The sequence below is a fragment of the Schistocerca nitens genome, chromosome 4, assembly GCF_023898315.1.
Source record: "Schistocerca nitens isolate TAMUIC-IGC-003100 chromosome 4, iqSchNite1.1, whole genome shotgun sequence".
NCBI lineage: Eukaryota > Metazoa > Arthropoda > Insecta > Orthoptera > Acrididae > Schistocerca > Schistocerca nitens.
This window is the reverse complement of record NC_064617.1, coordinates 707350197-707366388: the sequence shown is the minus strand read 5'-3', so window position 1 is coordinate 707366388 and position 16192 is coordinate 707350197. Positions and strand designations below refer to the sequence as shown.

The window sequence follows — 16192 nt, the reverse complement described above, 5'->3', positions numbered from 1 at the left end:
TTCTCTAAATTTACATAACGGTGGTTCTCGTCTTTCTGTCTGGATCCCCCTTTTCAGTTCCCCAGTATTTCTGTTACACTTCCATGAGACCTTCACAAACTATTACGATCCTATCATTGCGTCTCTGAATTCTCGCTTGATGTCTTTTTCTCAAGCTGAAATCCTAGCGGCTCACAAAGCTGGACCATTACTCTAGATTTTGTCGCGGTAGGGTATTGTAAGCGATTGACTTCACTAAAACGCTGCATTTTCGTGCAACCTTTCCAACAAATTTGTCTTTTATTCGCGTCATCTATGTAATACTGCAAGAGTGTAATCTAGATATTCACCACTAATCTTGTAATCAGATACTATCGCGCTATTCCTGTCTGTTCTAGGCACTGAAGGACTGCCACTCGTTACATCAAGTATATATTTTGTCGAAATGTTTCTGTCTCCAACGTCGGCACTTCGATGAGTTCAACAGCATCATCAATATACCATGTTATAAAGTTGCTGATCTTCTCTGATAAATTTTTTACCCTCTTTCGTTCGCTTGAAGTGCATCTGAAATTAATTGCTTTCGTATGGGACATTCACTGTCCTGTAGCATGTACTGGAGTCTATTTAAGAAATGTTCATCTAGTGAGTCATACATCTGAGAAAATACTCTTTACGATCGTGGAAAATGTGGCGTAACCAAAAATGTCACAAATAGTAGTGTTGCTTGCTATTACTTAAGAAATTCGGTAATGTATGGTGCAGGTAGAAGACTGATGTATGTGTTTCAGGTTGATCTGCCAGGAGAAATATCTGGGCCGAGCGGAGTAATAGCGGTGGATCCGAAGGGACAGTTGCTATTCTTCCCTGTGCTAGATGAACTGGCCATCTACTGCTGGAATACGAGCAAGCCTCACGACCAAAAGAACTTCCGATTGATCATTAAAGACGATGAAAATCTACAGTTTGTCAGCAGCATCAACATAGACCATGAAAAACAAGGACTATATATAATGAGCGATCGATTAACATCCTATCTATCAAATACCACCAACTGCTCTGATGACAACTTCCAGATTTTGTATATTGACATCAAGAATATAGAATGTTAGTTCTATGTGTAACAGATTTTGTTTTGTGATTTCGAAGGAACTTGGTGCCTCGGCAAGATCCATCGGATGTAATTACCACTGTATGATATATTGAAAGGAATGAAATACAGAGACTGCAAAAACTTAAGTCGAACCTAATTTTTTCAGGTTTAAGATGCAGAATAACGCATATTAAAATTTATTGTTTTGTGACAGAGAAAGTGAAAATTAAATCACGCACAATCATCAATTTAAATATTAATCCCTACATTTACACTGAAACACAGATAGTTTAAAACTGGAATATATAGACATTTAAATATCTTCTCTTCCATCAGAAAGAAAGGAAGCAAAGCAGGGTGTTCCATTCCTGTCGACATCAACTGTGTTCTTTCATACCGGCCATCCCATCATTTGCATAAAGAAACTTTGGGAAATTACAGAAAATCAAAATGTGATTGGCAGGCTAGGGATCTGAACTGATGTCTTAGCGAATGGGATCCTTTTGTGCTAAGAAAAATAGCTGGGCATTAAGAATGGCTGGTATCTCACCTAGGAAATGAAGTTAGTTAATTCCATTCGTCATAGATCATCGACACGATTTATGTCGATACGATGTTGAACCAGTCGGTTTACAACGCATTTTAGAATTTCCAGTAGCGCAAACTGTACGTTTTGCCCTAAGCCATTATATGTATGTCTTGTGAAATCGTCGTAAGAAAAGAGGTAATCTTCTTTTCCTTCGATTCAACTGATGCCGCTACAACGTTACACTTTTATTTTATAGAAGAAGTACTCATAGGGGGTAACATTAGCAGATATTTAAAACTTGCTTTGACAAAATATAATACAGTGTACGTTTTTGTTTAAATTGTTACATATTTTTGTGGCTGCGTGTTGCATGCAGTACTGTGATCAACTAACAGCGTTAGTGACGAGTATGATGGCGTTATTTCTTTTTGTGTTGCATTTGTTGGTATTATTGCATTTTTTTCAAGTTGTGGTTGATTTCCTTTGACAAGATTTGCAAGCGTATGTGTGTGTGGTATTTTAAAATTTGCGAAAGTGTATGACAGTCTACTGTCCGTGAGAGCATCTCTGATTTTTTTTTTTTTTTTTTTTTTTTTTTTTTGTGGCAGCCTTCAGGAAGAGGAAAGTAGCTTAGCATGTCTCACGACTCAAACACCGATAACAGGTCCTAGTGTGTCTACATACCCATCAAGCAACTGTACGGTGTGTGGGGGATGGTACCCTATACGACTACTAGTCATTTCCTTTCCTGTTCCTCTCGCAAATACAGCGTATGAGCCCTAATTTCTCGAATCTCATATTCGTGGTCCTTGCGAGCATTGAATGTTGGTAGCAGTGGAATCGTGTGGCAGTCAGCATCGAATGCGAGTTCTCTAAATTTACTCAACAGTATTTCTTGGAAGGAACGTCGTTTTCTCTCCAGTGATTCCCACTTGAATTCCCAAAACATCTTCGTAACACTTACGTGTTGTTCGAACCTACCGGTAACAATATAACTGTCCACCTCTGAAATGCTTCGATGGCTTCTTTGAGTCTGACCTGTTACGGATCCCAAACACTCAAAACGTCCCATACACGGTCTCCTTTACAGGTCAACCACTCTTACCTAAAATTCTTCAAATAAACTAAAGTCGACCATTCGCCTTCCCTGTCACACTTCTCACATGCTCGTTCCATTTCATATCGCTTTGCAACGCTACACACAAGTAATTAAACGACTTCACTGTGTCAAGGAGGACGCTAGCAAATACTGTATCCGAGCATTATAGGTTTGTTCTTTGAACTTATCCGCGTTAACTTACATTTTTCCACATTTAGAGCTAGTTGCCATTCATCACACAATCTAGAAATTTTTTAAAAGTCGTCTTGTATCTCCCTACAGTTATTCAACATTGACACGTTTACCATACGCCACATCATCATCAGCAAACAACTGCAGATTGCTACCCACCCTGCCCGCCAAATCGTTTATGTATATAGAAAAAAAAAGCGGCCCTTTCACACTTCTCTGGGGCATTCCTGACGATATCCTTGTTTCTGATTAACACTCGCCACCGAAGACAACATACTGGGTTCTATTACATAGACATCCTCAGGCCATTCAAATGTCTGTAAACTTATTCTACGTGCGCGCACCTTCGTCAGCCTGCAGTGGGCCACCGTGTCAAATGGTTTCCAGAAATCTATAAATATGGAATCTTCCTGTTGCCCTTCAACCATAGTTGGCAATATGTCATGTAAGAAAGGGGCAAGCTGAGTTTCTCACTAGCGATGCTTGTTAAGATCACAAAGTTGACGGGTTCCAGATGATTACAATGAAAGACGCTGAAGGTATTTGCAGCAATGTTCAGTTGTTTTTGAAGAAGAGCTCAGCAGTGTGCTATACTGACCTTCATAGAGTGAGATGAGAGACTGAAGCATCAGCACAATCACCTTGGTAAGCCGTTAGGTCAAGCATGTGACCGTCTCATGCCTATTGCGCTCTTAAAATCATTAAAACGTTAAACTACAAGATCCACTTGACACAGAACGAGTTGAATTACGTTACTTAGTGTTCTTTAGGATAGTTTGTCATCACTCTATGTGGCTCCTCACAGTGGATCTTTGACAAAACATGAACTTTATCAAGGTAAACTATAGCTCATAAAGAAATTTCACAAGGGATATTCATCATTTGATATCTAATGGAGGGTTTTATAGGAAAAAACTTCCTGTATATTGTGATCATTGAATTGCTACATGCAGGTGTTACTTCCCACTTAATGAAGTGAAGTCTCCTTCTGAATAGGTACATGAGAAAACTTTATCATAAGATACTAATAACTCTAAATGCAGAAATAAAACAAGATACTGATCTGCATCTTCTTTTAAGAAAAGCAATTGTATGAAAAGATTTTAGTTGCATAAAAGGCTGAATAATAGTTCTCCCCATTTCAAATTTTCGCGAGTATGCACACTCAAGAAACTGAATTTAGATTAGATTTAATTTAGGTTCCATAGATCCCCTGAGATATATGCCTTTATACTAGAAGGAGTTTGCCTCAAAAATCCTTAAGTTTCTGTTACACTGAACATTGTTATTAATAACTAAACTTTTATATCTGCCGGGAGGTTAAAGAAAATATCTGTTCCTGAATAATACACATCTCCAGACCAAAGCAAGTGACATTAATCTCTGTGAATGCTAACTTATTTCTAGTCTAGATTTCTGGTTCAAAAATGGTTCAAATGGCTCTGAGCACTATGGGACTTAACTTCTGAGGTCATCAGTCCCCTAGAACTTAGAACTACTTAAACCTAACCAACCTAAGGACATCACACACATCCATGTCCGAGGCAGGATTCGAACCTGCGACCGTAGCGGTCGCGCAGTTCCAGACTGTAGCGCCTAGAACCGCTCGACCACCTCGGCCGGCTAGATTTCATGAAATGAGTTTTCAGCTTAAAAGAGATATATTGTTTATGACAATAATTATTAAAGTATAAATATACAGGGAAGAAGCAGATAGTACCTTAAGTTCCTTGAACATGCCATGCTGGACATTCTTTAGTTCACACAACAAATAATTCATAATACACACTTTTGAATGTGGAATACTTTAGCATGGCTTGATGAGGTACCTCAACGAATTATTCCCTATAACATTATTGAATGAAGAGAAGCGAGGTATGCTACATTAGTTATTTTCATGTCATGTACATTTAACAGCATCCTCACTGCTAAAAAAGGATTTGTTTAGGTGCTTCAGCGGTTGTGTGATACGCTCCTCCCATTTGAATTGATTATGAAGTTGTAAGCTCCCCATTATATTTCTCTGTACGATATTTAACCCAACTTTACCTCCAACTCTGCAAAAGTCTGTGTATTACCAAAAGCATGTATCCAGGAACTGTCATAAAACATAAATTGGTATGCTAACAGTTGCTGGAACAGAACCTAATTTAAACTGAACTGGTGTCAACATAACTCATCTTTATATTAAGTGTGCAACTGAAGTAAACCAATCATCTGGTAGTAATCAATCATTTATTTCGGGTCTCGACAACGTTGTGGCAGATTTCTCGAAAGTGCAATAGCAAACAGTAAGTAGGCAGCATCTAAACTACTTTTCTACATCTAAATAAATACTCAAACCGTTGCCTATCAAATGGTGCAATGTGGTAATGTGTAATGATAAATCTTTAAGCAGTGGATGTGGAGAGTTATTATTTCTATGAAATGATATTCCAAAATAACGATTTTAGAATCAATAATGATTTCAAAAGGACAGAGTAAAGCTTTCTGTGATCTTCAGACATAACGTAGGCCAGAACAGTACTATGCTTAGCAAACTGAACAATGATTTGAAAAGGTTACAATGTTAACAAACAATTTCTATTAAAAAAAAACAAACAGCTTGACCAGTTGATATCTTAATGCATGACTCAGGGAAGTGGGGTGGTCTTCCTCTCAGCTCTGAACCAGTTATATAGCTGACAGTAGTTGTTATAACAAATTAGCTGCACAGTGCTGCAGTCTTACCTCAGATTTCTTCTCTTAAAAAATAATAACATTATTCAAAAAGTACGTTCTCTCCTTTTCCGAAAAGGCACATCATATTCATCCTTATTTTCCTTTACAATAAATCTTTCTTCAAGTAACAGACACAATCACAAGTCAATACAGCACTACTTAATACATACATTACATAATACATTTCTACTAAATATGTATCAAACTGCACGCAGGCAAAGGCTACTGTGCCACAACAAGACCAAAGATTTCTTAACAGTAAAATAATTTGCTCTCTCTCTGATGTGCACATAGATACCTTACAAAAATCAGAATGACCTATTCAACTTACATATCCTTCATTTTCCCTGAGTCTTATTTTGTACAAGTTAATTTCAGATAGGAACAAGATGAGGACAAGATTCTGAAGATTAAGGATAGGAAAATACAAAACGCAAACTCAAAGAGAAATATCTCTGTAGAAGAATATGTGTTAATGAACATATAAAAGTATTTACAAGATTCAATAACATGTGAATGATTTAATCAATACAGTTCACAACACAAGGATATTATGTTTCATGTCCATTAGAACGTTCTGCAAGGGCTATTTTGAAAGTCTGTACACATTTTTGCTGTATTAAGTAGTATTGGTGATCTACTGGTGATCTAGACTGTTTTTGTAGCACAGGGAAGTAGGGAAGTGTATGTCACATTTTTCTTAAATGCTTTTATTTATCAGCCAAAATAATTTCATGTACATTTCAAAGTATTACGACCAGCGTTGCACACCGTTGAGCTTGAAGCTAGTATATTTTATTCTTCTTCATGAGAGACCAGAAAATATAGAAATCCTCCTTTGCTCCTTTAGGGGTAAGACATTATTTATTTGTTATGTGCACAGGGATCAAAGTTATCAGTTTTGACAGGGCCAAAGAATTAAGTGCCTAAGGGGCTGAATGTATTTTGCTGTGACTGAATTTCTTTACTGTTATTGGGAACTGAGTTGCCCAATCAGTTCGTATAAAGTTTTTGCTACCAGTAATGCAGAGTAAGTACACCTCTTGCAATTTCCACACTCTACACGATAACTCCAGGTATGTATGCAATATCAGTTCACAGTCATTCAGTGTATTACAAAGAAGAAATAGTTTTAGAAAAGATAGTAAGTAAAATCAGTTACACAAAATCTTAAATCACCCATTCATTCAATAATTATTTAAAGACGGCTACAAAGTTTATGTAAGAAAGTAATCGATAATCGGCACACAACACAAAATTTCACATATTCATCACAGAATTTCAGATGACTTGGCTGGAAAAGACGTACAGCGTTAGTAAAATTAGCGCAGAGATACTATTTCTTTCGAGAAATCCATCTCTTCCTTATTACGTATTACAATAAAAATCATCAAACTCCCCTGACAGACAGGATCCATCCACATATGTAGGCTCCCTACTATATGTTCCTTTATGAAATTTAACGTAGCTTTACCTCTCATTCTATAAAAAGTCTGCGTATTACCAAAACCACGTACCCACAAACTGTTACAAACCTTAAACTCGTACGCTAACCTTTGACTGAACAGAACCTAATTTGAAATGAACTGATTTCAGTACAACTTGTATATATATTAAATACGCAACTGAAGAGAAACAGTTATCTGTCACTAGTCAAAATTTCCACATACTTCGCGTCTCGACAATGCTGTTGCAGATTTCTCAAAAACACAACAGCTAAAAGGAAGCAGACAGCGTCTAAGTTAGTTTTCTTTGTCTCAATAAATATTCAAATTAAAACTTCCTGGCAGACTAAAACTGTATGCCGAACCGAGACTAGAGCTCGGGACCTTTGCCTTTCGCGGGCAAGTGCTCTACCGACTGAGGTATCCAAGCACGACTCGCGACCCATCCTCAGAACTTCAGTTCTGCCAGTACCTCTTCTCCTCTTCCGGGAGTACTTGTTGTGCAAGGTTCGCAGAAGAGATTCTGTGAAGTGTGGAAACTAGGCGACGAGCTGTTGGCAGACCTGAGGCTGTGAGGACGGGTCGCGACTTGTGCTCGGGTACCTCGGTCGGCAGAGCACTTGCCCGCGAAAGGCAAAGGTCCCGAGTCAGAATCTCGTCCCAGTACACAGTTTTAATCTGATAGCAAATTTCATATCAGCGCACACTCCATTGCAGAGTGAAAATCTCATTCTGGAATATTCAAAATGTTCCCTACTACATGGTGCATGTAATAATTCGCAATGATAAACGTTTAAGGAGTGGAATGGGGAGAGTAACTAATCCTATGAAATGATATTTCAAAATAACGATTTTAGAATGAAGTTTGTATTCAAAAGGACAGAGTAAAGCTTTGCGTGATCTTCACACATTATGTTGATCTGAACAACGCTGTGTTTAACCAAGTGGACAATAATTTGGAAAGGGTATAATGTTAACATACATTTTCTGCAAAAAACCAAACAGCTTAATCAGTTGATATCTTAATGCATGACTCAGGGAAGTTCGGTGGTCTTTGTATCAGCTCTGAGCAAGTTATCTAGCTGACAAGAATTGTTCTAATAAATTAGCTGCGCTCTGCTGCAGTCGTACCTCAAACTTCTTCAGGAAGATGATTGGCTCTTCGGCCAATCAAAGCAGAGGTCCTTAACGCAATTTCGGCGCAAGATATGATTTTGCGATTTGGTCTGAGGGAGCCCTTGCCTGGCTCTAGTGACCCGAGGCCGTCTATCCTGGAGCACTGATAATTTTTTTGTTAACATCATATTATATTGGTAGTATGGGTTATGGTATTAATTCCTAAAAGACTGTGACTAGATATCGATGCCGTTTACGGAAATTTCGAGTCTTTTTAGTTCGAATTGAAGCAGTCTTTTGATTGCTATAAATTCAGCATGGCATGTTCCGACAGTGGCAAATAGTATTCAATAGCATGTCCCAAAACGTTTTGCAGAACTCCATAGCGAAATTATTCGTTGTGGCTGCTTTGGGTTTGGACCTTGCAATCTAACGGCCTTTAGCGGCACACTCTGTAGCATACACTAGAACGTCTCATTCACCTTGCGGTGACTTTTTCTGCATTACATGAACTTTCCATGAAGCTACGAGTAATTGTTTTTATTCTGGAAAACTGTAATCGAAACCAGTCGGACTACGGGTGTCGGTACAAAGTCTTTTGGTGTCGGGTTTTGCTAACTACTAAACAAGCGAAGTAAGTTAAATCAGCTTCGTTTCAAAGCTGACCTCAATTTACACATGGAGTATCTGTGGCTCGAATACACTCTCTTTGCTCTACGAACGTTCACTTTAAACTATCAGTTCTCGTTTACAGTTGCACAGTACACCACGCAGAATTAGTTATTCGAAATTAAGTCCATTTTATAGAGAAAAAGCAGAATTTGCACAGTCCTCATTTATGGAAGTCCGTTAATATTTTCCGACACTCCACAGTTACTTGAAATTCAATATTTTTTTAAAATGCTGAATGCAAACACGCCAGATCATGACAAGATCCGAGCACTGACTCCTCATGAACTGCTTATAGCACTCGTGGAAGCCCTACTATAGAGCGTGAAAATACTGTCTTCTTATTGGGTGCCCGCAGCTCGTGGTCGTGCGGTAGCATTCTCGCTTCCCGCGCCCGGGTTCCCGGGTTCGATTCCCGGCGGGGTCAGGGATTTTCTCTGCCTCGTGATGGCTGGGTGTTGTGTGATGTCCTTAGGTTAGTTAGGTTTAAGTAGTTCTAAGTTCTAGGGGACTGATGACCATAGATGTCAAGTCCCATAGTGCTCAGAGCCATTTGAACCATTTTTTTTCTTATTGGGTGAACCCAAATGCAGCCAGTCTGCTTTCGAGATTCGTCTTCACCCTGCGTTATCAATTTTGAACCTGTTACTTTATCAAGGGGCTTTAGACCAATTGTATCACAAAATTATTTGCAAATAAACAAATAAACTCAGTTAATCACCTCGTTAAATGACTGAACTAATTAAATACGCTTCTTGTTTCTCCAGGACCGTAAACTGCCACCTCATTACACGAAGTTTCTCTACATATGTAACTGATCCACACTATACAGATCCATTTGCCCACGCTGTCACAGTCAGGTACTTACAATTTCAAGTATGCATATGTCACATACATACCACACTTCTTCGTTCATTCACTAAAGTAGTAAAACAGATGAAACTGACATTATTTAATATATAACATAATGTAAATGAAAATAGGAAAATTATTACAAAAAGTATTTTACAGAAAAGCGTTTTTCTCTGTGACTGTACGGTTAGATATCTCATTACACACCTCCACTCATCTTTAGCCAGTACATGTGAACTTGTCAGGAAATTTCTAATTCGTTGACGTTCTAGAATGTGTGTTTTAAGAAATTTGTAAATGTCCAAAAGTGTTGTGCAGGCCAAGGTTAAATTAAAGTTGTTTTATTCCACTGCGTGTATCGTAAAAGTCCACTTAACTTATAATAATGTATTTACTCTTTCATCGCCTGTAAGGTGGTGACTCAACCTATAGGCTGGAGATGCGCGTTGGCTCAAACGATACAACATCCGACATGGTTAACGGACGTCTCTCAGAACATATGCAGCTAAGTTCTGGTTCTATGTGAACGATGATGGTGCTACGCCATGGGACCCTTGTTGAAAGATTACATGAAATCGACATTTTTGTGTTGCATAACTTGTTGATGAGTTTCATCGCATCGCGACCAGTCACTCTCTTTCGTGTGAATATTACCGCGGCATACATGTAATGATTGAAAACTGTGCGATGTCATCCGAAGAGCGAGGTGCCAAGGCGAGGTAGGTATTTCGCGACGGAACCACAATAAACATGATCACTGGCAGAAGCAACGGCGCAAATGAGGCTATGGCGTAGACACGCCCAGAGGCTGCATACGCCACACACTCAGCTCGCTTACTTACGTCTGACGAGGGGACAGTACGTACTTCTCCACACCGATTTGATTCCTGTTCATAGGGTGTGCAGATCATGGCTAGGATTTGTAAAAAGGAAGGCGCAACTCTCAACTGTTTTCGAGAAAATTGAGTTTGAATATTTTAAGCATGCATATGTCCTAGTGTCTGTTCGCTACCAGCGACGCAATCCGTAGCCGAGCGAATAAACAATGAGCGAAGAAACACTTCAATATCTTGGAGGACTCTGGATCGAATCTCGCTCCTGCCACTGTTTCTTCATCTTTTTTTCGTTTTTTATAACTGTGCAAATTATAAGTACCTAAGAAATCATTTATTGTTGGATTCATATATCATTATCATAATCTTCACCTTGAAAATTCGAGTTTTGTTCTAACGTCTTGGTAGAGCTTTATCAGTATAACCGTGTTCCTGCAGGCACATTTCGGCCCACCATGAGCCCAGTGTCCCAGTAATCCTGCAGTTAGTTTTGTTCCACCGGAAACATTTTCATGTTCACAAACAGCTTTCTGTTGATTAAGGTAGTAACGGAGCGCCGCTTACAGACACGAAGAATACTTCAAATCGTACGGTAGCTTCCGAAGTAATTACGTATCAACGCTCCAACGTGTCCGATTTTACGAGTCAATGTATTGATGTGCCTGGTATTTCGACAGCACGAGAACTTGAACCTCATTGTGATGCCGAATCGCTTCACGGTGAAGCTCTAAAACTACTATTAAAAACGACACTTATGTACAGTTCCGCAATATTACAAGATTAGGGTCGTCAGCCAAGCTGGAGAGCATGCAGGACGGAGTTCGGTCACTCGTCGTAGAAGGGTAGTTTCACCTCTCAAAAGGGTAAAAGGTTTGAAAATATGAGAAGATCATATAAAACAAGGTGGAAGAAGCCATGAGCAACTTAAAACAGTTGATTCGTGGACCTATGATTGTTTCATAGAATCTCGAGAATGTAACCGGCAAGTGACTACGAGAAACCTGCAGCACTGGGCTCTTGCAGCTGCTATACAGTTTCCTGATTTAAATTTTCAAGCTTCTGGCTAGTGGGACGTCTTCTTCAAACGAAGATATCAGGCTCGTCAGAGAGATGTCACCAGATTTGAGATCCAAAACGCTTATCTTCAGTAGGTTCTTGATGCAGCAGCAAATTTCCAAATGCACATTCGAGCGCTCATAGCAAAATACGACAAGTATTTTGTTATTAACATTGATCAAACGGGTATTACACACAAAATTACCTCATTCACTTACATCAATCGCGGTAGTATTTTTATAGACCAAATGGTGCTAATTTGTGGATGTTTGTTCTAGGATGCCAACGTCAATCAATTTATAACCGAACTCGCGTCGAACGCGGAAAAAAAGTGGTACTTGTGCAGTGAAACGATATGCGCAAGGTGACACATTCGTATACCGCACAGTATGTTGTCACCTTCTCTGAGAAACGGCTACCAACGATATTCGTTTGCGTGCAAGAGACCACTGGGTCATTTGGACCAATGATGAGAAAAGAAACTGACGAATACGCACACAAACACAGAAACGTTGCAGTAACATCTCCAATGTCTGGCAGACGCACAATAGTATCATACAGGAAATTTTTAATTGACATCTTGATGCCATACCTGAGAGGGAGGGCAAACGAAACTGGTTTTGTACGAGGAAATTTTTCAAGATAGAGAGGGTTTGCCAACGGACGGTGTTAAAGTAATTCCTCCACAATGTACTCTGTAAATGCAGACCTGCGACTTTTTTTTATAGGTAGGTGAAAAACGTTATAAAGCGACTACAGAATTGTTCCTACATTATGGAACACAATAGAGAGATAGTTTCACGAGAATCCTGCACAAAAATTCAATAAATCATACACCATCTGTACTTGCACCAATATTCGGTGACATGATCAGATATGTGTAGTATGCCACGAAATCGTGTGATGTCCGAGAACCGTTTATGAACAGAAACCAAGTTTGTTTTGCAATAGAGACATTGAAAAAACCGTGCTCATGCAAGAAATCTTCGTTCATTGTATGTGCTGTGCATCACAAGAATTAATGTTTTAGTTGTTTTTACGATCAGTAACATCCTGATTCGTGCCGTGCTCAATTTGTGTCACAAATGTAGGTACGGTAATGTCAAGAAAAAGACTATACTGATTTGATTCAAAATAGTCGTGTATCCTTCATTATTTCCAATGTCGTCATAAAGACATTTTGGTTTCGTACTTCTCAGGATAAATGTTATGCAAATAATAAATGGTTCATTAAATATTGATAATCTGGAAATCAATAACATATCTGTTGTTAGTGTTACGTTTGAATAAAAAAGAAGTACTTGCAGCGAGGCTCGATCCAAAGACATTGCGTTTCTGAAACTGAGCACTTAATGAATTGGCTGCCGATTTCTTGCCCGATAGCGACACACAACAGTATAAACACGCATGCCTAGAACCTTCCAACTCTATTTTCTTGAAAACTGTTGAGAGCTGCGCCTTCTTCTGTACGTAAGCTGAAGTATTAGACATGCTCTGCACACCCTGTCGACATGAATCAAGTCGGTGAGGGCAAGTACGGACGGTCCCCTTGTGAGCCCAGTGCCTCCGAGCCCAGTCAGCAACCACAGCCGAAGACGACAGCGTCGTCTATGACCAGAGTCAACAGTGCGACACTTGTATTAGACAAAACTCTGCATTGAAGTTTATCGCCATTTGTACTCAGTGAGAGGAAAAAATGGTTCAAATGGCTCCGAGCACTATGGGACTTAACTTCTGTGGTCATCAGTCCCCTAGAACTTAGAACTACTTAAACCTAACTAACCTAAGGACATCATACACATCCATGCCCGAGGCAGGATTCGAACCTGCGACCGTAGCGATCACGCGGTTCCAGACTGAAGCGCCTTTAACCGCACGGCCACACCGGCCGGCAGTGAGAGGACACTAGTATCTTGTACTGTATCAAATGATGCATTAATGTTCAGTGACAGTAACTAATACTCATGGTATCCCTGTGAACATGTTTTTTTGGTCATAAGTTTAAATTTTAATAAAATGATCTTATATTTTGTATGTTGTAGTATCGTCTCGACCCACTCCAGGTGTGAAGCTAAAAACCCACCACTGGACCAGTGTCGTTTCGTTCGATACGACAAACTGTACAAAAGTTTCTGGATTTCGGATTGCATTTATAAGGTTAAACCTTGCGTATCCACAATTCGGGGTATCAATCTGTCGTTAGGCCCTTTATATTTAAGAAGATGGCAAGTCAAACAGATATTGCGTTTCCCTAGCTATTAATTCAAGGCCAGACGCCAACGTTCACAATTCATGGTCGGAAGATTCCATTTGGAAAATGAATCTGATGCTCATTTCCATGTCGGCGAATGAGAACACCTAACAACAGCAGCAACCTCTCCGCCACGCTCTGCGACACAAACTGGCTGCGGAGACGGCTCACGTGATACGCAGATGACGCAAGCCACATGTTACAGAAGCACAGGGCCAGACTCATCAGACCATGAGCAGGTACAGAACCCGAACAGCTCGAGCGGATAACGCTTTTACCACACAACTTCGCACATACAGTGACGACGGTTGCTCCGGGTCGCAAGACTTAGAGGCTAAAAATTTTATTGCCACCAGGAAGCCGATCGAACTTGATATCTGTGGCGGCCGGCCACTGGCATTGTTTTATATAAAAACGGTACTCGAGCTTAAGATTCTTCACGGCCTAGCAAACAGTATGTCTACCCTCTGGGGTGAAATCGCTTGGGACCCTTAAGTTACTCCATAGCGTCGAGCATGGCCCTGCTAATCCATCCACTACGTATTCACATGAGGTCATGGGACTGAAAACAACGTGAGAAGCAGTTTCTTTAGGTTGTCATCCGCTCACCGTCGAGTTCCGAGTCACGAAGGCAGACATTTCTCCGTACACAAAGCGTAACACGGACGCTTCACCAACAATTAACATTCAAATGCGCTTCGGAATAAGAAACCCGCTGCATAAAATTTTCTTATATACAAAATTAAGATTGCGTTACTCCAGCCTACTTGTGTGGTTGCGCTGAAATGCTAATCATTTACATATCCAAGCGTCTAATACCCATCATAGCGGTTTGCCGTCTGCCGCATGACACTTTCATGATGTTGCAATTCAAACAGGCTAAACGCCGGCCGCGGTGGTCTAGTGGTTCTAGGCGCTCAGTCCGGAACCGCGCGACTGCTACGGTCGCAGGTTCGAATCCTGCCTCGGGCATGGATGTGTGTGATGTCCTTAGGTTAGTTCGGTTTAAGTAGTTCTAAGTTCTAGGGGACTGATGACCACAGATGTTAAGTCCCATAGCGCTCAGAGCCAAACAGGCTAAACGCGGAAACTTCCTGCTAGATAGGTTGACTGCAATATTCTGATAAATCGAAGCTGGTCAGGGCGACAGCAATATTTTCCATTCTGCTGTCACAAGACCAGTCATTACTTCCTTATCTGTTGCTTACGTTTCATTACGAACTGGTGTAACTTGTAGCTCCTTCACAACGAAGTGAGGGGTTTCCTTTCGTTGATATGATACCAGGTACTAGTAGCAGCTAACCAATGACATGCTGCCCTTTTCCGCCACCCCCCCCCCCTCCTCATTATTTTCAACACCTCAGCTCTCAAGTTCTGGGTTTTGCAGTGTGACAAGTGTCGTATCTTTTTTTTTGTTTTGTTTTTTTACCTCCACCGCCGCAGCAACCATTACAGAACTCATTTTGTTTGAATCTTAAATTAAATAAAATGGAAAAACTACGGCATAGCATCTATGTGATATTTAATAAGGAGTGCTGCAATAGTTGCGAGATGTAAAAATGTGACGAGGGTTTCCTAGACGTGGTCCCGAACAGGAACTGGAAAATGTGCTCGCATTTCTTTCCAAAAGCTTCATGTCACATCTTTTACGGACTACGCCAGTACCTCTTGGAGAAATTTCAGATACCTGCGACAAATTGGGCGGTTAAGAAGAAAGGTTTACGTCCCCACAAAACCATCAACGATTCGTACACATTCAAACAGTGACTTCATACCGCAGGTGTGCTAAAAATCAGAGGAGCGTGTGTCAAGATGGTTCTTTCGACTCTTGAAAGGAGCCTCCCAGAAGAAAGGCTGTGGATCAAAGGAAGTCGTCTTGGATACCGAAGGACGTCAACAGACAGTGAAGTAAGTGGGAACCGACAACGGAAGTTTACACGTGTTGCAAAATCTGCCGAGATCATAGCTTACACGTTTCTAGATAATATGGCTGTCTTTGAAAATTAGTAGTACTGTAAATACCACAAGAAACCTAAATTACAGCTTTGTTTTCAATTTTATTTTATAAAGCCAAATACTGTCACTTATGAAAAATTTTAATTAATTTTTGGTATTTACCAACGTACAATGTGCTTATTATATAACATAAGTCAACGTCTATGTTTTGAAAAACAACAAATTTTCTTTTTCATAAACATCTTTTATCTCCACAATAAATTTAAAATATTTTCATTTGTGGAACATATTAACTAACATTGATCTGTACTAACTTTCAAAGGCGGAAATGTGTGTAACTTCTATTTTGAATCACAGGAAGTCTTGGAAACTTCGACAACATTATCTGTTCATAAGTTACC

At 39.8% G+C, this 16192-nt stretch overlaps 1 protein-coding gene across 1 annotated transcript in view; it reads left to right on the top strand.

Moving 5' to 3' along the window:
• The window catches only part of LOC126252527 (uncharacterized), a 180258-nt gene that overhangs the window by 114126 nt on the left and 49940 nt on the right, over positions 1–16192 (top strand). Inside the window, exons 8-9 of the mRNA XM_049953423.1 lie at positions 771–1086; positions 15616–15743. Of these exons, the coding sequence (XP_049809380.1) occupies positions 771–1086; positions 15616–15743 (444 nt within the window). The remainder of the gene's footprint in view (positions 1–770; positions 1087–15615; positions 15744–16192) is intronic.